General features: G+C 37.2%; 1 protein-coding gene across 2 annotated transcripts; it reads left to right on the top strand.

Moving 5' to 3' along the window:
* Positions 1–5,345: 5,345 nt before the first annotated feature.
* LOC111569710 (synaptosomal-associated protein 23) lies at positions 5,346–24,409 on the top strand. 2 transcript variants are annotated; one of them, XM_023272019.3, is made up of 8 exons: positions 5,346–5,504; positions 11,247–11,361; positions 17,170–17,211; positions 17,658–17,706; positions 18,613–18,730; positions 20,240–20,413; positions 20,550–20,694; positions 22,093–24,409. In XM_023272019.3, the coding sequence occupies exons 2-8, from the start codon at positions 11,305–11,307 to the stop codon at positions 22,153–22,155; spliced, it is 648 nt and encodes a 215-aa protein (XP_023127787.1). In that variant the 5' UTR covers positions 5,346–5,504; positions 11,247–11,304; the 3' UTR covers positions 22,156–24,409. The 2 variants fall into 2 exon arrangements, with proteins under 2 accessions (XP_023127787.1, XP_023127778.1); XM_023272010.3 differs by lacking the exon at positions 5,346–5,504 and adding an exon at positions 5,542–5,699.
* Positions 24,410–24,480: the final 71 nt, after the last annotated feature.

Here is a 24,480-nt window from a genome sequence, read left to right as displayed (position 1 = left end):
CAAGTTTGGAATATGTCTATCACCATCTTGCTTTTTTTGAAACTGGAAGTGATAAGCGACAGGTGGATCGGACTGAGAACCAAGGGACTCTGTGTATACCCATGCAGTAGTGGCTTGTTAATGACCACATGCTAATGCTTAATCTACTTTTTGGTCAGTTTTACTCTAAATGGGATCAGAATTTATAAAATGAACATTATGCTGTATTAAAGGAGACTTGAAATTAACAATTGAGGCCATAAACACATTTACAAAATATTCACTAAGGTAGTAAATCAAATGAGTAGTAGGGTCATTTTCTCACATACTTCTTTATAATCAGACTTATTTTTCTAATTCGAGGCGGTGCCCCTTTCCTGGCATTAGAAGGAATGCAGGTTGAAGTCCATCTTTAATATGCAGGCTATGATTTCCATCAATTTGTATTGTTCTTTAAGTGTTCAAGAATTTAGAAGTGGAAAAGACAAGCTAATGTATTGATAAAAATGTGAGAAAATGGACGAAGCATGCAACCTAAGTATCATCTAAAAGTGCTGTGTCACTACAGAAACAAAAAGATGCTGAAGAAAAAATCGTAAGGTATGTGGAGCAACAAGAAAAAAATTTCTAAATGATACACAAAAATCAATAGATAGCATAAAGCAAATACGTGTCACATTTCCTTTGCTTGAGGTTTGGCAGGTGCTGCTTAATTATGGCATCTCATTTTGCTCTCTTCTCCTGAAATGATTTTATGGTTCCCACCTGTCAACAGCTGTTTATTTCAATAGACCAAGCACAAAATATTTGCACAACAGTTAATTTGCATCTTTTTCCCTTTTTTTGTTTGTTGTTTTGTTTAGATTTTTCTGAAATTTGGTTCCAATTTGTGTTACATTTGAATGGAAATGTGGCTTATGAGTTGTATTCATTTTCACCTACAAGTGCTGTACACTTACTCACATGATTTAATTTTAATAAGTGAGTCTCCACAAGTTCATATGTACCACTATTTCATGTAAAAGTACATATCTGAGAAAAGTCCCACAAAAAAATAGCAAAAATTTGTGTTGCAGAACCCATTATTGGTCACAATTTTACCTTGTAATCCTTAAAACCTGACTATATCCAACATGGACATGTAGTACAGTGGTTCCATTAAGCCAAGCAACAAAACTAAAATGCTACACGCACCTAAACATTGCTGCAATCCAAATACAAACATGGCAGCAGCTTCACCGCCAAAACTGCTCAGAAATGGTTCGAGGAACCCGACCAAGAGTTCAAATCTTTCACTTGGCCTCCAAACTCCCCAGATTCCAACCGGACTGCGCATCTGCAGAATCAACAGAACAAACCCAAAAGCCCAAAGATTCAAGACACAAAGGATCTGACGTCCCAATGCCAGACACCATAAGACACCTCCAAACAGTCCTGTGTCCATGCTTTAATGTACAAGAGCTGTTTTGGCTACGGAAGAGGAACTTACATGATATTAGGCTGGTGGTTTTAATGTTGTGGCTGACCGGTGTGTAATATGTGGCCCTCTGGTTAGAGAGAGTGCCCACAGATTTGAGATATGCCCATCAAAATCATGCATCCATGAGCAAAACATGGAAATACAAGGTGATTCGACCCAACAAGAAAGCTAAATATTTAAAAAGTCACCAGATCTGCACATAAACAGACTGACAATAGACACTTTTCCCCGCTGGGGTTTGTAAGGCAGGTGGTTTTAATGTTGTGACTGACCAGTGTATAATGTGTGGCCCTTAGAGAGAAAACCCTGAACCTGCAAAGTGACCGGTTTGATCCCCAACACAGAAAATATGTCCATTAAAATCATGCATCCGTGAGAAAAAAAAACATGGAACAATCACAGGCTGATTTAACCTCACAAGAAAGCTAAATATTTAAAAAGCGAATTCCCTTCCCTCCTTAAGCTCAGCAGGTTTTCAGCAGATCTGAACATAAATAGACCGACAGACAATAGACACTTTTCTCCCGTTGGGGTTTGTAAGGGCCAGTGCTTGCTTGAAACATTTATCAGCTCTGTTTTAAAAGCGTTATTTGAAACTACTGACACTGTCACTTTTGGCAGAGTGATGCAAAAAGAATATCAGAAACGTTGTTTTGGGGGGAAAACTGAGGTGCATGAATAATAGATGAGCCTCGGCTTGACGTGTTTGGCCCTCCTGTGCAAAGCGGGCTAATGGATATCAATGTCTCTGGTTTCCTTCAAATTGCTTCATATGAGAGCTCAATTCAGACGGAGAAAGCGGAGATTCCAGCGAAAAGGAGACGAGGGGAATGAAATTATCTCTGAATATTGAGACGCACGCTTGGTCAGCCAATTCTTTGTCCCGACAAGTATCAGGTACCAGCGGAATTAGCCTAATGTAAAATTAAGCCCGATCAAGCACGGCCTCGAAACATTCCCATGTCTCAATCCTTGTGAGAGGAGAGATGGATGAGTGATACTACTGGAACGGAGCCAGAAATTAGCAGATGTGCTCCTTGAATTCATGAGAAACTAGTGATGTGGGCTATGACACACATGCTCATACTTGCACTATTATACCCCCTTGTATTCTCTTCCAGATCTAATTAATCACTTGATTATTTAAGCCATTTTCATTGGCTGGCGTGCACATGGGACAATAATTGGCAAGAATAAATTTGGCCTATATGATGTTGGTTTTGGCAACAAGCAAAAAGCAAAGCCAGGAAATGCAGATGGCGACCCTTCTCCGTTCTTTTCCTCTTTCTTTCAGTCCCTTCATCTCTCCTTCTGTTGCCTTCTTGCTCTCTCTCAGACACATCATTAGACTACAGGCTAACGCTATTGTCCTCTACTTTTGTCTCCTCAAATTCAACTAACTGGCATGATTTAGGAATTATGGAATTAGGGCAGCACTCCCGTCTCTATTAATGAGCAACGGTATGATGAAAGAGCTTGATCCTGAACGTGCCATCTGTACTGCTACACATTCAATCTCCACATCCTAGTCTTTCTCTTCCCCGCATCCACCGTCGAACGCACACGCACTGTTACCTTGGTTGTAATTACAGAGGAAATACTAATTCTTTAGCTCTTCAAGCACTGCTGGATGTGGCGTGAAATGGTGAAATTGCACAGCAGGAAAGTTAACTGCGAACCGCACACCCTTGCAAAGACACGCATGCACAAACGCACTCACAGCAGTCCAGATGGGCCGTGTGTTATTGCTGAATAATGCATGCTATGTAGACTCTATAAAAGATACATGGGGCTGAGAGAGCTAGGCATCATTCAGGAACTGTGGGCCGTTTGGTGAGGGCAGCTACAGAGCACCCCTTGTGCAAATTTTGGAATTTCCAGCTTTGCAGGTGTATGTGACCCAACTTGGGAGCAAAAAAATAAATATTTAGCTGTGGATAGAGAGTGGGGAAAAAAAGAGAGACACTTGCTTTTTTAGACATTGTCAGCTGATATGTTGGCTGGCACTCAGCCAAGTGTCTTTGCAGTCACCTTGAGAGAGGCTTTTTGTGGTTTAAAACTGTAAAAAAAAAAAAACTTGTGGAAACTGCACAGCACACTCAATGCTAGAGGCTCAGATTTCAGAGCATCGCTCCGAAAACAATATGAAAAACATCCAGCAGTTCTTTCTTCACGTAAAATACCCAGAGGAGGGGGGGAGGAGGGGGAGGGGGGAGGTCCGGGTTAAGGGTAAATGCTGCACTCATGTGGGGAAAATGAGCAGCGCCTCCTCTCTCTCTCTCTCTCTCTCTCTCTCTCTCTCTCTCTCTCTGGAGTCATATGACAGGACATGCGCACCGTCATGTGCTGCATTCAAGTGCTCTCCGAAAGCTCCTCCAGCTGTAAAGCGCACATTGAAATACATCTGGCCAGACAAAATCGATCAGTAAAAGGAAAACAAAGAAAATAACCTGAGCTGATTTTGAAGTGGTACCAAATGTGTTTATACTGCCCTGGGTTGTCCTATCAAATATATCTTCTCCAAAGTGCCTTTAATATGTTTTGCATTTAAAATTTGATTCAACAAAGTCAGCATTAGTGATCAAACACTGAATTTCTTGCATTCTGGTGATTTTCATACACTTGTTTTTACCTTTTCTGCATCAATCTGTGGTGGAAATGTCTTTACCTATCTAAAAGAAAACTGTTTCTGCCACCAGGCGACAATTCAAAATATACTGGAATATCATGTATAATATAATTACTTCTCTCCACTTTTCTCTAATTTCCAGATAAATTATCCCTGCTGAGTCATTTAGGGGTAGATATCCCTTCAATGCCTGCGTCCTAAAATCTACACCTATGTATTCATTAAACATAATTTGTTACAAAGTTCAAGATTATTTCCCAATTTTTTAAAATTATTCTACACTTCAACCTCTCAGATCAGAGAATTCAGTACTTTTTAAAGTCCATAAGTCCAGGTTTAGAGCAAAGGGGGACCGTGCATTTACTGCTTTAGCCCCACAGTTCTTGGGAAGAATGCTTTAAAAACCCACCTGTGCAGACGATATTTGCATAACTTTTTACTCTGTTTCTAATGTTTTGCTATTGCCCTTTTTACTGTTTCACTGTCTTTACTATTATTTTATATTACCGACATCTTTTTATGTTTTGTTGTTGCTTTCTAATGGTTTATATATGTTAATGTCTTGTAAAGCAGCTTGTTACTTCAGTTTTGAAAGGTGCTTTAGAGCTAATGTTTATTATTATTACTATGTGGGAGAAGAAAAGCAAAATATGTAACACTGTAGAATACTATACTATACAAAACTATACTATACTATACTATACTATACTATACTATACTATACTATACTATACTATACTATACTATACTATACTATACTATACTATACTATGATATCCTGTACTGTACTGTAATACACTACCATGCTAAATTATACTATACTATACTATACTATACTATACTATACTATACTATACTATACTATACTATACTATACTATACTATACTATACTATACCAGACTAGACTAGACTAGACTATGCTATGCTATGTTATGCTTTACTATAATGTACGGTGTTGTAGCATGCCTCAAAATTATACTTAAGTACAGTGAGCTATTTAAGAAAGTAAAATAGATCATTTTCTACCAATGCAGATGGGAAGCAGGGAGCTGTGAAACAAGAGGCATGTTTATATTAAAATTAATCACTAATTTGAATGATATAGCACTCCAAATTGAATCATAAGTTGTTGTTGTTCAAATAACAGTATTTTTTCATACATATTTTATTTATACCTTGTTCCTTTTGTACTTTTACTAGACTAACGCATCCGTGCGCTTATTAAAACGTCTAAAACGCGTGTTTTCGCTGAGTGGCCGGATTTCCGACAGCACTTAAAGGCACCAACCGACACACTTTTCAGTCAGACGGCGGAAACAGTGAAGGAATCCAGGAGTACCCAGTGCCAAGTTCACATACCGTGAAGAAGGAGGAGTTGCGAGGGCATTTTTTTAAAAAGCAAGGAAGGTTTACCTGTAAGTATTGACTTGACAAATATCTCTCTACCTTTGCCTCTCCTCACAGTTGTTTCAGCGCCAGCGCTGGGTAGTTGTCAAGAAAGCGGAACTGGCTAACTAGCTAGCTAGCAGCAGCACTTCAGTTAACGAGTTGCTCTCCGGATCTCAACCTGTTTACGAGATTTTAAACACATCGGCAACTTTTCAGACAATGTAAGCCAGCTTTAATATGCTCTGACGCACTACTTGACGCTGTTATCTGTCTCTTTTAAACTCTTTGAGTGAGTTTTAAAGTGTTGTTTTGGGACTTTGTAGCACCAACGGCAGTGTCCTGGGTGTGGGACTTTCTGTTGCTTTTGGTTCATGTTGCTCAGTCAGGCTAACGTCACCTGTTGTCACATGGTTTCTCAGAACTTTACTCTGTCCCTCTGCCTATTAGATAATCATAGTTAAATGTGTGGCATTGCTATTTATACGCAACCACGAAAATGATTAACCATCTGTCGTATTTTCTCCCTTGTCCTCAGTAATGATTATCAGCTGTAGTGAAAACCCTTTAAAATACAAGGTCGCAGTTTAGGCTTTCTCTCTACATACAGCATGATGTCACCGGTGTTTGTTTTTTTGTTCTCAGGGCCAGTATTATTAGTCAAACAGTCTGCCCAAAACATTTTACTCTTAGCCCAAATAAATGCTTAAAACAGGCTGTGGGGGAAAACTTTTAAACAAAGACTCCGAGTGTAGGGGAGATCAAGAAGAAGGATATGAAGTCAGTCTGAATAGGAAAAGATGTCATCGTGTTTGCAGTCAGAGCTGGAGGAACAGGTTTGGGTAGAAGAACAAGAAATATGCTTCCCTGTAGGAGCTTTGGTGTTTAGCACTTGTGGCTGCTGTGAAGAAACTGCATCATGAATGGGTATGACCTTAAGGCTCTTTAAATTATTCCTCCTGTGGCTGTGAACAGAGCTGCAATGATTAATCGATTAGCTGTCAGCTATTGCATGTATTAATTAGTCTAAATTATTTTATTCCAGCTTTTTAAATGTGAATATTCTCTGGTTTCTTTGCTCCTCTGAAATCAAGCCGAATATCTTTTGGTTTGGACAAAACGGTACATTTGAGTGCATCATCTTGGGCTTTAGAAAACACTGATCAGCATTGTCTGTGTAGACTCTTAGTCATGCAGTTAATTGTAATTGTACGTGCCTCAATAGAAGGCAACTGTACTTCTCATTTTGTTCATAGACAAAGTTTCACCACTCATCCAAGAGGCTTCCTCAGAAATCCAGTTGTCTTCTAGTGAGTCACTTAGGAACAATTAGCATTTAAAAAAAAAAAAAAAAAAAAAACATTTTCTGACATGTTATAAACCAAGCAACTAATAACTTAATCAAGAAAATAATTCACAGTTCAGAAGTTTTGGCCTAGCTGTGAACCCATCTTGTGTGGTGTCACATTTTTGTGTTGTTGTGGAGTGAAAATAGAGCTCAGTTAGGTTAAATTTCACAAAGGACCAAATATAACATCAGAATCTAGCATCTGCCACACATATGCAGCTTAAATCTATACTTCTCACCACAAAGACACAGGGGTAAATCATTTTTCTGCTACACAGATGTCTGTTTTACTGGGCAATTGATATTTCAGTGTTGACCTGTTCATGTTCTCTTCTTGTAGCTTTCAAAACAGTGTAATATGTGTGAATGAATCCACCTTCAGTGTTATAGTTGTAAAACTTGCATCAGTATCTTGCCAAATCTAATAATCGGTTAGAAAAAGCAGTCAAGCCTGTGTGAACCAAGTGCACTCTTGTCCAAAAAAAAAAAAAGAAAGAAAAATGCAGAGTCAACAACATCAAATCCTCTGAGCTGTCTGCCAAGTATCCAGTTTCCTCGTCTTTTTTTTCCGCAGGATGTTGAGTTGCTGCAGGTTTGAAAGGGAACTTGAAGTTCAGGGATTATTTGCAAAACAGGAACATGTTACTTGAACTTTAAAGGAAAAGGAGGTGACAGGAGAGGAAAAAGAAGAGAAGGGAATAGGCAGTGTGCTTCCTGAATGTTGGTATATAAAAGTTGGAATAAAAACAGAGTGCTGTGTTTATGGCTCTGTGCCCTTGACGGTGCGGCCTTTCTGCATCACAGAAAACAAACTTAATTCTTTGCTTATGATGAGTTTGATCTCATTTTACCTTGTGAGCCAGAGCATTTCTGAGGCAGCCATTACCCCAGTCATTTCAGTTTATTTTGTGATGCTGGACTGCATGAAGGTCACTTGATGCATACATTTTATTTGGAATAGATTTGTGACTGCTAAACTGTTGTGGAAGGTCAGAATTGTGACTGTAACACACATCTGCAAATGAATTGCATTAGAAAAACACAACAAAACCACGTTACTCAAGGTTTTATACTTAAGCTTCTAAATTGTGAAACCACCCAGAGTGTTCGACCGTTTACAGCAACATATATCCTGTTAATCAGAGCTAACATACCTAAGAATTTAATTATAACCTGCTTTAATCTACTGTGCTTTGTCTGAACTTTAGTGTAGTCAGTTAATCTTTGGGGGAAAAAAACAAATTGAGAGCACAGAAAAATGCTAATTTTCACAACGAGTGGCCCTCAGTGGCCAGCCATCGCCAACTGTTCCTGCTGCTGTTCACAGCTTCTTGGTGGCACATCCTCGCGCCTGCCCTGACGTTCTGCTTGTTGTGCAAGATCATGAAATCTGAATGTTGATCTTAATGCAGAGCTACCACAGAGCTGTCTGACGTGGCCTCAGTACGTCCTGATATTATCGTCGGTCACAGATAATCACATGTAAAAATAGTTGTACTAAATCGGTTTTGTCTTTGACATTGATCTTTAGCGTTAATAATTTTGTAGTGATTGAGTAACTCACAGTGGGACTCCGTAAAGCTTTAACAGTGAGGGACCGAAGGTGGGCTTAATTTCCATTTTAATGCACTGTACCCATTTTATTATTTTTTTAATAGATGACAGTGGCATGTAGGTAAATCTTTCACCTCTTATCTATCTTCTAAGACAGCCCCTATATGCTGTCCATAAAGATATTAGGGAGTATGTAGTCTCTTATCTTCTAATCATCTAATTGGATTTCATGCCAAATTCTCATATCAAGTTATTATAACTTATTTTAGAGTATTAATTTTTTTTGTACGAATTTGTAAATATTTAATCAGCTTATTTTGACCCTTTTTCTGTTTTAAAGTAATTTTAACATGACATTTAAAAACTCTTTAGGTAATTTGATCGTAGAATCTGGTCATATGTTAATGATGGTATCATTTTTGTATTAATCACAGAGGTCTGCTGTATGGGAAACAGAAGTTAAATGTCACCTTTTTACATTTTGATACACTTTGTTACTGCAATGTAGGGATACTTTTGGGATGAGGGGAATGTTCTGTTGCAGAACATTAACAATAACGTGGAGTGATTAGATTAGAAGCTTTATTGTCCTTACACTGCAGTGCAAAACGGCAATACAATGAAAATTTGATGGCAATTCCTGACTAAAACAAGTACAAAACTAAAGACGGTTCATACAAAGGCATTCTCCATGCAGGTAAAACTCTTAAGACATTTTAAAACATATTATGTAAAAGTGCAATGTCTAAAGTGCTGTGTTTGGCAGCAGGAAAGGTGGATATGCTTAACTAAATTGCACATATAGTTACTGTAAACTGTCCAATCAGCTAATCTCCAACGGTGTGTCAGTGAGTATTTGTATGTGACTGTGGTTGTGAGAGTTTAGGGTCCGGGCATGTCCGACTGTTATACGGTTTGTGGAGGGGGAAGGCTGTTTATCAGTGTTGTATGTGTGTGGACGGTCCTGTATCGGCTGCCAGAGGGGAGTAACTGGAAGAGGTGGTGGGTGGGGCAGAAAAGACAATAAGTGGAGCCATTCACTGTTTACATTGCTCAGTTTAAATAGTCAAATAAAGGTCATAAATGTACGTAATTTAAATGCCCTTTCAAACCAGGAAAATCAAACCTGATAAAATCAAGATAGATGGATAGATAGATTAAACCTTCATTGATCCTGCAGCAAGGAAATGTAGTCTCCAAAATATTTGTGAATAATCTTATAGCATTTCGTTTTTAGTATTTCTTTCCCCTAAGTTGCTTTTTATCCCGTTACCACCCACGTTACTTTGTTTTATTGTATTTAAGTATTTCTGAGACCACATTTTAGCTTAGCATTTTATTGATCTGCAGCTGTAAGTCTTGTCATTTTAATTAGTTTTAGTATTGGAGAAAACCTCGGCAGTGTTTTAATGTATTTCTGCCAGGTGTCAGCATCCACCCATGACTCTGATTTCCCTATCACAGCCTCCATATCTTTGTTTCCTCATTGTTAGCATGCATGATTCTATTCACCACACTGCAGCTAAGCCCTGCACACTTTATGAGTGAGCCCGCTGTATGTGTTCTGACTTCTAAAACTCCTTCAGGGGCAGGAAAAGAGCCTAATTTGTTTAAGTTTTGCATCTTCTTTTTCCCTTTCTCCATATGAGTGACATGCACATACTAAACTACACAGCACCAAGCTTTTTGTTGGGATATGAGACAATAGGACTTAACAACCCTTAACTTGCAACTTCCCACAACCTTTGCAACACTGAAAAGTTTTAATTCAAGGTTCTGCCTTGTGTTTTATAAACTGAAAAGCTGACACCAGATAAACTTAATGCTCATTTACTGTTTGGATTTATGTGGAGTGCAGCTCAGTTGAGACATAAACATAGATTCAAGTTAGAGAATTTTATCAAATTAGAGTCAGTAATTTTATGATGATTTGTCAATATATTACCTTATAGTGATTTTTTTAAAATCAGTAAACATTTGCTGATATATAGCAGGAAGTTTCTGTAGGAAACAATGCTAAAGTTCATTTTACAACACATTGGAAAAGTTTATTTGTCAGCTGCTAAATATTGAACTTACTACATATAATGCTGTCTGTCCTTAAATCACTAAACATAAGGGATTCTTCCCAAAATACTTAGGTGGAAATATAAATATTGACTGTATGTTTTGTTTTGTTTGTTTTTTTTTTACTCAGATATCATTATGGTTGCCAGGCTTGAAAAATCCTTTGGGATCTTAAAATTGTGATCAGCACATTTTCTCTTGCTCAAATAGTTAATTGTAGTGGTGCAACTGATCCCTATGAATCCCTACCTTTTGTACAGCATGCATGTCAACAGCGAAGTACAATTTTACTGCTGCCATTACATCTTCAAGGACCTAGAAGAGCACTTGCTCTCCTCATCAATATCCTATCTTTCAATTTTAAAGTGAGATCTGGAACCCAAAATTTACTTCACCTCTCCATTAAGTTTCATTAAATTTGACTCCATAGGTTTAGTGTAATCCTGCTTACAGACAACAAACCACACACTAAACATATCTCCACCTTGGCAAGAAATAGCCTCCCCTAAATCTGAATGCATACTTGTAGCACAATCACTTCACATTGATGAGATGGGGGATGTTTAAAGCAGTTGACAGACTGTCGTGGCAGTAAACTGCTGCATCTCAAATTTATTATTTCCTCTGAAAATCTGTATGTTGCTACATTCTCTCTCCAAGATGCTTCACATCACTCTTTAAACCAGCAGTGTTTGCCATTATGTGCTTGCTCTTGTATAGTGATAGTATTTTAATATTTATAGCTTCATCGATGCCTGATGTGGTGCCGTTTAGTGACCTTTTGAACTTTGCTCATCTTCAGGCCGCAGAAAATTGAGCTCGGTGCCACGGGAGGAGCCTCCAAACAGGACAGCAGCAACATGGAAGACATGAGTCCGGAACAGATGGCAATGAGGGCCAACCAAGTGACTGATGAGGTACTGAGTCACACAAACAATGCATGCACACACACTTTCTATTTTCCATTCTGTCATTGTGTATTTCTCTCTGACCAAGTAGGAAACTTCCTCAAAGTGAAACTCGACCCAAATTGTGAAAGCTATGCTATCAGTTTGAGTGTTTGGAACTTACTGAGCGTAGAAATTGAGAGCAGAGATGTAGCTAGCCCTGCAGAAATGATTTTGAGAAGTTTCTAAAGATATTTTATTGATAGTGTTTGAGTGCATTTTGGTACTAGGTGGTACACATCCAATCAATTATTCCTAATCTTGTAAAGTTTCTGACATTTATAGGAATTGAGAAAATGAGAAATTGCAGACCCCAAGCATAAAGCCTTTTTGTTTTTTTCCTTGCGACTAATAAAATCTATTATAGATTGAAGATGCTAACTTAGAGCAGATATCTTGCAGAAGGGGATGAGTATTTAATGCCAAAAAAGATTTTCAGTGAAGTGTCACTTTAATCCACAACAGACAACAAATGCACAAATACTAATCATCTACAAATAAGCTGTCACAACCATTAATTTGTCTCTAATCCAACAGCAGTTGTTTGAATTAAAATAACTTAAAACCAATAAGGAGGAACTAAGAACATGAAGTTTGAAAAAAGTAGTATTGGCATATACACACACGAGTACTTGAGGCAGGAGAAAATGGATAACCTTCCTCTGTCTAAATGTTAGAACAGTCCACTAACCAGCACCTCTGAAGTTCCCCAATTGACACATCTCAGTTACTGAATCTTAAAAAAACAAAAACAGAAGTCAAGCTAAAAGGTAATTGCCTTGATGTAGCTACATGCCAGTAATGATCATCTCATTTAACTGTTATGGGAAAAAAGCAAATTATAAGTATAAATAATGCAAATAAAAATAATCAAGTCCAAAATATAAAAACTCAAATGTAAAACATTTTAAAAGCTATAACAGTGCAGATAATCAGTTATTTAAATTTATAGTTGTATATATCACAGCTATATATAGTATAATATATTATAGAAGTATAATAATCGTGTTAAAATAAATTCATTTTACCATTATAAAATAATGAATTTAGGTGTAACCATGTTGACAAAGGCAACTTTGGCTTAACAGAAAATCAGTAGGAGAAAAAATAATCTGGGGTTTGCTGTATTGTAGCACTGAAAGGGCATGGAGGGGGTAATGAGAGTCTTTGCATTCAAAGTTTATTATTAAACCGGGCATTAATAGGAAGTGTGTGAGGCTTTCCGCCTAATTTAGTCTGATAGCTCCCTTACCCCTCCGCGGTTTTGACAGTTTGAATGTTGTCAGCTATATCCAAGTGTTTTATTATCAGGGAGATAATTGTTTAATCAGCACTCCAGGGCATCATAAGATCAGCCATCTGATTCAAATGGAGGCAAATTATCTTACTCTTGCTGGGCTTGTAGCTGCGCGCTTCACCTTCATGTAATTCAGACTGTACTAATTGTCTGTGGAGTTTTTTTCATCTCTTTTTCTCTACACTCTCTATTTCTGGTTTTTGTTCTCTCTGTGTGTTTTCTGACTTAACCTGCAAATTTTCCTTCTATCTTCTTCCTTTACTGCTGCGTGGTTGACTTAGGAGATCATAGAAAGGACGGGGCATGGGAGGCTCTTTCTACTAATACTGCGTACTGCTCTGGCTTTGGGTAACCACGCATACTTGAAACACTTTCATGTCATGGCTGGCAATGTATCAGGACAACATCAGAATTTTTTTCAAGAAAAAAATCGCCTTTTGGAAGTCAAACATGAGCTGTCTTTTCACATTTCAAGGATATTTATGAGAATAAAAAAAACTTAAAGACCTATTATGTGTCAAAGTTATTTAAATTCATAGTATGTGTAATACTTTTAAGTAATCCTGGTATATTGCAGCCGCATAATGTCTATAATGTGTTTTTCTACTTTTTTTATGTGATGGAATAACTTGAATTTTATGTTGGAAAGCTTTCCATGTAGCTTGTTGGAACCTGCATGCACCTCACCTAACTGCACTCCCATTTAAGCCGTCCCAAACACACGATAAAAATATCTCACAATTGTCTGTATCTCAAAGAATTGTCACAGCACACCAATCTGGCAGGTTTGGCTAAGACCGCGATTTCAGGCTTAATTAGCCAAGTTCAAGGATTTTCGGAGACATAATGTAATGTTTATCCACCCAAGTGATGTTCTGGCTAAGCCAACAGAAACCTGGCCGAGATCGACGCATCCCTCTCGCCAATTCCGTGTTTGTCTGTTTCTCAACTCACTGATTAATGTATTCGGAGCAAACATAACACACAGAGAGAGAATGAGGAATCTGGTCCACACTCTCTCTTGTTAACAGTTCATTAGTGACAGTAACAATGGAGTCGTGCCCTGAGTTGCTTCCGTACTTCACTCCTTTCGCGTGCACTCCTCTCTACAGCGTTTGCTATTAATAGAGACACATAAGGCGTTGCTCACCTGAACTGACTGCATTCCAGTCTGTCTTCGACTCTTTGTCTCTGTGCGTACTTTTGAGTTTTTGTTTGTCATGATTTTAGACTACCAGCATTGGTGTAAACTTTACTCTGAGTATGTAGTGTGTTGAAAAAGTGACTTTATGCCTGTCAAACACTGTTGATTTTAGAGCCGTCGAGGAGTGAAACCATTGATTATTATTTTTTTTTTTTTTTTTTTTTTTTTTTTTTTTTTAAAAAGTTACCCTAAAAATATAAATTTTTGAACTCGGAAGACAGAAATAAAACAAATCCTAATAATAGACAGAATGGATATAGGAAATATTTGGCCCTTATTTTTCTTGAAAAATGGCACCAAATAGATATCAGAAGAATAGTTCAGAACTTATATTTTCTATTGATAGACAAGTAAATTATTTATTTTAGTCTTACTGCTGAAGTTGAACATTATTTTTTTTCTAGAATGTAAAGGAGGAACTGTTAATGAAAAATGCTACAGGAAGGAAAAATACTTACAAAGAAAATATTAAATTGTTGCTCTCTCTTAAGTTCAGTTGGAAGTGATATTCTAAAATCACAGACCGTTTGATTAGCATGCAGTGTATATACTGTGGTGAATTAACATCTATGAATTGGGGCCATGATGAATTAAAAAGTTTTATGTAAGTGCATGGCATTGCTTCTGGCTATTTTTGCATTTTCAGTTTGGCTTTTAGTATAGTAGATGGGATACTTGGATTCAAAAATAGAATTTCCCCACCAAATAATTGAGTAGTGACGTGTTATCTTTTGTTGTTCTTGTTGGTTAAATCTAGACATGCAGCATATAGTCAGGTCCATAACTATTTAGACAATGACAGTTTGTAATTTTGCCTCTGTACCTTAACACAAGGGTTTTGATTAAAAAAAAAAAAAAAAAAAGCAATCAAGATGTGACTGAAGTGCTGACTTTGAGGTTTAATTCAAGAGGGTTGACAAAAATATTGCATTGACCGTTTAGGAATTACAGACGTTTTTTTATGTAGTCTCGCCATTTTCACAGGCTTAAAAGCAAGTGTACAATTGACTGAGCAGTTTCATGGCTAGCTGTGGCCTGCTTCCTCGTTAATTCATGAGAAACTAAAGAGAAAAGATTTGGAGATGATTCTAAATGTTTGTTCTAAAGTTGCATTTGGTAGCAGTTCATGGGAACTCTCAATGAGTAGTCCAAAGAGACGTTTGTGGAAGTGAGGGAGCACAGCAGGCAGAAAAATAGTAGCAGATTGGTCCGAGTGACGGCAGCACCAAAATGTCTGGAAGACCACAAAAGACAACCAAAATGGACAGTCGCAAAATTCTTCTCTTGCTGTAGAAAAACCCCTTTACAGCATTTGGCCAAGTTGATACGACTCTTGTGGAGGAAGTCTTCAATCTGTGTATTTACATTTATGAAGAAATCATGTATTGATGATGTGACATCTGATATCAACATAAATTCTGAAGTGAACGGAACTGAATTTTCTGCTCAAATTCTGTCAAATACTGCAAAAATGATGTGAAGATGTACAATGACCAAAAACATACTGTGAAAGGAACCCAAGAGCTTCTTAAGATAAAGAAATTGAATGTTCTTAATAGCCGAGCCAGTCACCTGATTTCAACCCAACTGAGCTGCTTTTCTCTTTTATTGAAGACAAATCTGAGGGCAGAAAGAGTTTAGTGTAGGCAGCAGAAAAGGCCTGGCAGAGCTTGTAAAGAAAGGAAACTCGGCATGTTTTGATGTCCACAGGTTCCAGACTTCAGGCAGACATTGACTGCAAAGCTTTTACATCAGAAGAGTGTTAAAAATAATTCCTGTACTATGAAAATGGATGGACCATATAAAAATGGTTGAAATTCCTGAATGTTTAATATTATATTTTTGCTAAAGATCAGTGTACACTACATCAGCACAGCATCTACGACTTAAATACGTAATTGTGAATCCATTGTGTTGGTGTACTGTAGCAAAATTGCTGTAATTGTATTGCTGTCAAAATATGTCTGAACCAGACAGTCGAGTTAATTGTTTTACCTATAAAATGAAAGACGACGGGTCAAATAATTTTTTGATTAATGTTGATGGCATATCTTACCTTTACAATAGCTTGTTTTTCTGACAATCCAAAGCCAGAGCAATAATCCATAACTAGTACATATTCAGATGCCACCAGTTTAAAAAAAAAGACAAATTGATTATCCAAACTGTTGCAGATTAAGGTTTTGTCAAACTGCTAATTAGATAAGTAACACTTGATTTCAGCTCTACATGAGTGGTAATTATCTGTCTTTATTTTATATACCTCTCTTTATATATATCTATATAATGTAATAATTTGTTTGAGGGATTAGAGTCTGGTAAGAGTGTGATTATTACATTACATACAGAAAATCATCAGTTGTTTTGCATTGCTGGAAGTATTCATTATTTTCTGATATTTTATAATTTAAGATTAAGTAATCAGCAGGTTCACATTCACATCCAGAAACACTTATGTAACCAAGATCTTAATTTTAAAACTATAAGCCCACATGATCTACTGTCAGTAATCATAATGTACATCTTCGGCTGCTGTATTACTGCATTAAACGTGTCCGTCAGAGTGCAGGGAAACTAAATCACACAATTTGCATTGATAACTTAAAGCTTTACACTCTCATAGATCTGGTTTCATAGATTTGTTGGCATCTGCTTTCATATATTTATGAATATTAATGTTGTAGCTTCCTGCGTATTTTTTTTCTTATCACAGACATCTTTCCAATTTCTGTGTTAATCTTATCTTGTTCTTTCTCTTACTGCCTTTTAATTCTCTTCTGTTTTCTATCTGTGTCTTCAGGCCACGTTCAAAATAATCAGCTGATTTGTTTGAATTAACCGGCCCATCAGTTTCCACTGTGAGCAATCTGAGCTTAGTCAACTACTGGAAAAAGGTTTCTACAAGCAGACACTATAAAATACGACAAAAAGTAGATAAATCATGTGTTTAGAATCTATAATCTCCTATTGGAATTCAAGTTAGCAAAGTGTTGTCCTAAAACTAAATGTGTGTGTCCATTTTCATTTTATTTGCAAGATTTTATGAAGTTACATTTGGGAGATTTAGAAATCAATCAAGCCAGACATAAAAATGCATCAACCCTGCTGGCTAAAGGAAGATCTGAGGTGTGACTGCACTCCCAATCTGTTTTTGTCTCAGTGTTTAAATCTTTTCACATTCTCTCTGCAGACTGCTTTTAGCTAATAATCTTCTTCACTTCTCATTATTCTCTAACGCCTCCCATGTTTTGTATTTTTTTAATTTTTCCTCCCACAGTCACTGGAAAGCACACGGAGGATGCTACAGCTGGCACAGGAGGTGAGATTTTGACAATTTTGCCCTTGCTGGCAAATAAATATTATATTCAGTGAAGCCTTGTTTTAATGGCCAGAACGTGTGTTAGAAAATTTCCTATTAGTGAATAATGATTTCAATAAAATATACAGTTTTGTAAGTAGTTTTTGATTGCTTGAACTCAGAATGGAGACTATTTGCATGAATGGCGCAGACTTAAAAATTGAAAAGGCTTTGTTCTCCATTTAAACAGCATGTTAGGGCTGAAAAATGTCATTTTTTGACAATAAGGTCACTGCACTATGAGAAAAAGGTTGTTTCAGTTATTGTTACACTTCAAGTTTTGAACAAAACCACTGTCCTAATTTATTCTGAAATGAATCCAAAGCTAATTATTTCCATCTCTTTCAATACATGAATTCATCTGTAATGTCGTGTTCTGAATTTGTGAAATGGTTTTGTGTTTTCAGAGCAAAGAGACTGGCGTGAACACCATGGTGATGCTGGACCAACAAGGAGGTAACATAAGTAGCATAAACTCTGCAATTTCTTCAAATCTCTTCATTTAATTGCTTAATTTGTTGTAACTTTTTTTGTGGCATTCTTAGGACAGTTCCAAATACCAAGGGTTAATTTTATTTAAATTTTTTGGGAAACGAAGATTAGACTGGAGCTTAAATCAGCCATATGTCATTGTCATAGAATACTGATTTTAACCTTTTTTGCATCTCTAAGTAGTTCTTGTGATGACTTAAGGAGACAGATATCCTCAAGTGTTTTTTCCTTTACTTGAAGCATCCACAATTGTACAGGGAAATTCTCAAGGATATGTGAGGAAAAGTTCAGAGAACAAATATGTTCAAAGATGTCTCAGGATGTTAATTATTTTCTAAAATTGACTTGAATTAGTTTGTGCTGCAGGCCCTTAATAACAGTACAGTGTAATAACAAAATGTAAGACACTAATAAAGTTGTTTTTCAGCATTACAGACAGAGAAAATTATACTCATGGTGGCACTAAAAGTGAAAAAGCATCAGTATTGACCAGAATAACCACAGAATATTTTTGATGAAGTTATGCATGTGCTGTTTATTTTTAGTGCTTTTAAGTTAAGTTGTGTAACTTCTGTCCAAGGCATGGGTTCCCTGTTTAAAAATGTGCATTTGTAATTATTTGTTGCACTACCTACCGTATGTTCTTTTTGTTAACTACATCCCAATTTTTTTTGATGCTGCAATGACCCAGTTATTGACCCAATTTAAGAATCCCAGTGGGATCGTTAAGTGTAATTTAACCTGTTCTAAAAATGAATGGATAAAGGTGATAAACAAAACAAAATTAACAATAAGTCTAATTTCTAGCAGATAAAACTGTATTAAGAGCAGAGGCTGACATGGTGTGTTGTGAATATGTGTGGGTTGTAGAGCAGCTGAGGCGTGTGGAGGACGGCATGGACCAGATCAACCAGGACATGAAACTGGCTGAGAAAAACCTGACCGACCTCTCCAAGTGCTGTGGTCTCTGCATCTGCCCCTGTGATAGGTACACCATACTCTCAGAGCCGCTGCAGGCTCCAAATCACTGTTGGCTTCTATGCATCCAAAAATCCCGTTTATTGCCAGTCAGGAGATGATATTCATGTCTGATATTTGTGTGCTCTGCTGGCACATATTGTTGTTTATAAAACAGGTGTATGACTGGTTTTACTGTTGAGCTTCCCAAATATGCGAGGAAGCTGTCAAAAATATTTTGATCATTCAATATGTTTTTATGCCACAAACTTCATTTCAAAGCAGGATGAGGTACTTTCAATTCTCATTCCAGTAGTAACAATCTGTTATTTTTTATCTTGTGACTGTATCGGCTGACAGTGGGAACACTTCTGCAGTTGTTATTGCCATCAAACTTTCTAGTTTCAAAGTTCAGTACATAAGATGAACATTTGTGTGACAAAATATCAGGTTCTTTATAAAAAATAGTCAAAAATACAGACTGGTTTAAGGTGAAACAACTCTGATAAAGCAATGAAACTTTAAATTATCATATATTGTTAATAATAGTATTAAAATAATTTAAAGGTTTTTTTGTGCTCATAACTAAAAATACGACACTATGGTGCTCAGCTTTATTCACAACTATAATAGCAGATGTTTTTGAATTCTTTATTGCCACGATTTCTATCTCGACATGGCTCCTTTTTCCCTCCAACAGCAGCCAATGCTCATGGGTATTGTGGTTTGTGACCTACCATAAAGCTGATGTCATTAAAACTAGCCTAAGCATAAATCTATGTGACTGCAGCATTATCCAGGACAGTCTTGGGTTCCTGTAGACAGTAATATGGAGGATATCATTCAAAGACAAATTCAAAATGGGACTACAGGACTGCAAAAAACTAACTTACTATGGGCCACTTCATGGTTCTATTGTCATGGGGTTGAACACCATTATGCTGAGATGATCAATGAATGATTTCACATGGACAAAACTGTAGCCATTTCTCTGACACAGCTGGAATAGCTGCGCATGACACAGAGGAAAAAAAATCTTAAATTTGCATGTCAAATATGCATTTCATGGTAAAACAATGCTGATTTAACTTGTGTGCGTTGCCAGTTGCTTATGAGCAGGTAGGAATTGTGTTGCTGTTCCTACTAAGTTCTTAACATAACAGGTGCACTTATCTGTGCTCTTGAAACTCTGTCAAGCCACATCATTATGCAGTGTCATTTTCTCTGAATACTGAGATCATACTTGGTTCTAAACGTACAAAAAAATCTTCCCAAAATGCTTTCACTTTGGAGAAGAAGATTCTTTGACTATGAAGCAATAAGGTAGGGAATCTTTTTCACTTCATTGCTATTAATGTCCGTCTGTGATTTTAGTTATAGCTGACATTTGTCCCCATAAACCGGTTGTAAAGGCTTCGAGTTCGAGCCCCATCTGTTACCATAATTGTAGTTTTTAATTAGTAAAATTGTGTTTATTTGTAGTTTTTATTAAACACCTATGGATTTCCTCATTTGCTCTGACGTTCTGTTTTTCCTCCAGGGTGACTTCAATTGAGCATGACTCAAAATACAAGCGTACCTGGGGTATTGGAGGAGGCGAGGGCGAAGTTGACGCCAGTGGCGCGAAAGTAGTCTCAACGCAGCCCTCAGGTGTTCGCAACGGCCAGGCTGCCCAGGCAAGCGCTGCAGCCCCATCAGGCCCATACATCAAGAGGTGTGATCCTGGTCATTTTGGAATCTTGAGAATTTTACTGTAGTGTTGATAAAACCATGATAGTCATTTAGAAATGACTTGTTGTCTTCAGTCCTCCTAGTCCATGACTATAACGTACTGTGCGTCTGTGGTGCAGGATAACAAATGATGCACGTGAGGATGAAATGGAGGAGAATCTTGATGCAGTCGGCGGCATCATTGGCAACCTGAAATCTATGGCTTTGGACATGGGCAATGAGATCGACGCGCAGAACAAACAGATCGACCGCATCACTGAAAAGGTAAGGGTCTGATATTTATGACTTGTCAAGTGCTGGACAAGTTATTGTGTCCTTTCAATCGGTCACGTAAACTTATTGTTTTTTTTTTTTTGCTGTACTTTATAAGACTAGCTAGTTGCTCTTAAAGTATCTTGGTTTTGTGTCTCAATTATATCTTTGATCATGACTAGATGACCTTAGGAGTTGTTGGTATCGTTAAAAGCCCGGTAGTTAAGTGTGTCACTACACGTGGACATGCATGCTCACAGTGCACTAAATGTTCTTGCCAGTGATACTCTGGAAAGAAGCAGACAGCTAGCAAGAAAGCATGGATGTGAACAGCACAAAATTTTATTTTATCTTTTCTTTTTCTTCTGAGGAAGGAAAATTCATTAAAAATGTTTGTCTTCAAGGATATACACATTTCATTATGGTTAGAAGCACAAACTCAGTTTACAAGACAACTCCACAGGGTAGCAAGTTACATACTGGATCAGAGCACATTGTTGTTGTATATAAGAATTTTATTTGCACTTTTCTTTATAACCAATAATTATACCTAAGTGCATTTAATTTAAATGGACCTGCAAACCAAATTTATGTTGCATTTGTTGTCAAATTGTTGTGTGCATTCTTGAGGCTTAACATGAATTTAGAATATTTTTTCACAGTTTATACATGTATACAGAGGAGGAATAGTAGGGCAAAAAATTAATTTTTACTAACTTGTAAAAATGTGAATTTAAAAGTATAAAAGTTTGGACTGAGGGGCAAAAATTGCCATTTTTCCCCCTCAGGCTTTTCTTCTGGGCAACTATATACCCAACAGCTCATTTGATGGCAGGAGTTTAACTAAATCTGGGGAGAATTGTGATTCGAATTGTGGCGATATTGCTCATCCTTGGTTCTCACACACTTCCAATTCAATCTGAAGGAGTTTGAGAGAATAAGATCCAGATGTGCAACTTGTTCAAGACTTATTAAAGGAAAATTAGTGCTGTAATTACTGCTGAATTAACGTTCTAAATACTTTCATAAATTAGAGATTTAAAAAAATGGCAATTTTATCCATTACAAATTAGATACAGCAACGGAATGTGGAAAAACATTTCTTCATAAAACATTTGTAATGCTGATTTTTAAGAGTTTGAATCCTGCATTGTTGACATACTTGTTTACTTGGTAGTGGTGTTATTTTTACTCCTGTTTTTGTTGGCACATACTTTTTGAACTGCATGAAAACATTCATAGAACTGTGTGATAAAACAAGGATAAAAAAAACAATCTGCTTCATAGCACATAACAAAACTCCACATTGAAGCTCTTAATGTTTGTTAAATGCTACAGTGAATTGCTTGATGAATAAATGTTGTGTAACTGCCCCTTTTTCACCTTTCTTTTTCTTCTTCTTTCTTTCAGGCGGACATGAACAAACTGCGCATTGATGAAGCGAACCAGAGAGCCAACAAGCTCATCAAATAGACGAGGAATCCTTCTTCTGCCAGTTTTATCTATCAACCTTGAGCCTCCTTCGCTACACACATACACACACACACTGTATACTTGCGCACACGCACCTACACACACACACTCTTGGACAAAATGAAAATAAAATTCTATCAGGAAGACGTTCTGCCAGTAATGTGCCTGCCTTTATACTACACTGAGGCATACATGGAGTATACAAACATTTACATATTTTTAAATTGTCAGCCACCATTAACACCTTTCAACACACAGTTATGCTGGACTGTGACAAGCAGTGTGGGCATCAGAAACTGCACCATAGAGGAAGTGACTGACTCCATGTTACTGCTGTTTTATACCAAATATGGACCAGGCCCGTTGCATCATATCATATGACATTCATGTTAAGGGAAGTAGCACAGATCATCTGCTCTTTATACTTGTTTTTTCCTCTGATTTTCCTTTCTCTTAAAGTCATGAACTATGAACGCTTGGGGTGTGTGTGTGTGTGTGTGTGTGTCTCTGGTGTGTATGGATGATTTAACTGATCCATATTGATAAAGCCTCGTTGTTGATACACGTATGACCGAAAATCCGAAAAATCGACCTTGTCCTGAAATGCGTCTTGCTCGAGTCCTTATAGGTCATTGTGTAATTAAGTTTATTGTATCTTTGTGTATTATTTTGGAGATTATGTGCTTATTTAATTATGCATTAAGCAGAAATGGCTTGTGAATAAAGTTGTCTGTTCTTTTTTAAACACTTTGTTCCCATGTCATTTTTGCCATTTCAGATGTAAAAGCTAATTTAAAAAAATTAAATGTTGAGCTTTGGAGTGAGTCACGGCAGACCTTTTCATGCTGGAATTCAAAGCACCTACCCCTGAATGAAAGCAATTCCATGTTAAATTTTAACAGTTTCTGACTGATTGGAAGCCACGGTCGCTTGAAACTGCTTGAATGACGATGTTGGACGGTGTTAGAAACATTAAAGCAGTCGTTTGTCCTTCAAATGTGAAGGAACATCAGTGAGGAATGTTCATCATTACCGCCTCTGAAGCATGTCTAACTAATGATGCTGAATACGGGAAACTAACAGCAGTTGAACAACAGCTGTACATCATATTTAGTGTTTCTTCAGGTTTTTCATTCTGACCGCAGTGTTGCTGTAAATACTGAAACATACTGTAGCTGTTTATTAATGGCTTATAGTCATCCTGTTAATCTAATTTCGTCCTTCTTTCCTTGTTACCTCTTGGTTAATAGAGATTTATAGCTCCCGAGAGGAGACTTAACAGCCAACGGAGAGCTTCTTACACAAGGTAATATGCGGAAAATTAATTTCCTCAAGTTTGGCAATTGTCCGTAAACGTATGAAAACAAGTGTTCAGTCCCGAAATACAAATGAACGTTGTCTAATTCTGAATAATTTCTCAGCAGCTATGTGCTGATTTAGCGTCGCTGGGTCATTGTCATTACGGCTTATGCAGCAGTTTTGTGAAAAATGAAACTGATTGCAGGGACCTCGGTAATGCCTCATAGATGATCTGTGGTTGTGTTGTAACAGCCGTTGTATCGCAGAAGCCTCCTCTTGCATCTGTTCTGCAAATAGTCAGTTTTCAAATCCCAGCTCCAGTAAAAAAAAAAAAAAAAAAATAACATCTGATGACAGAAAGCATAATTTGAATTAGTTTTTTTGTTTTTCCTAGCTGTGGCCAGGCTGAGAAATTATTGCAGGCAGCAAGATGCACAATATACATGAAAATCTAAGTTGTTTAAAGGGGTAAGTGAGGAAGTAGAATAAGTTCTGGCAGGTTTTGTTAAGGTCTCGCTGAGGAAAATTGGCTAACAATAAAGTAATACAGTGTACTGAAAATATCTCTGGTATCTGGTTTATTTGTTTTGAAGAAAAATTATAATTTGTATGCTCTGCTGCAGGCACATACCTATTGAGTTTGTATAGATTGAAATGAACTGTTATTCAGGGCTTTGTATTGCTATAAGTGATCAACCTCAGCCTGTTACTTGTGAGATGAGATCTAAGTAGTCTGAAGCTGCCTTACTGTCTCGAGGCTGTTTATTCATTGTTTTACCAGCAGCCACTAGAATGTAAATACAACACTTTTGTCTATTTTGAATATGTTCATATGCAGCTCGTCTTATCTGAAATTAGCTCATTTGACGGATGAATGTTGAAAGTGGAAATGCCTTTTGTTTCATCCCTGCCTCTGTTAAATTGTTTGCACTCAATAAATCTACTCTGAAATTCATTTTAATGCACCTTTTTTGATGTATTAACTATTAGGGGTGGGTGAGAAATAATCAGCACGAGGGACAACAA

Source organism: Amphiprion ocellaris, chromosome 20 (assembly GCF_022539595.1).
Source record: "Amphiprion ocellaris isolate individual 3 ecotype Okinawa chromosome 20, ASM2253959v1, whole genome shotgun sequence".
NCBI lineage: Eukaryota > Metazoa > Chordata > Actinopteri > Pomacentridae > Amphiprion > Amphiprion ocellaris.
This window is presented reverse-complemented; position numbering and strand designations above follow the sequence as displayed.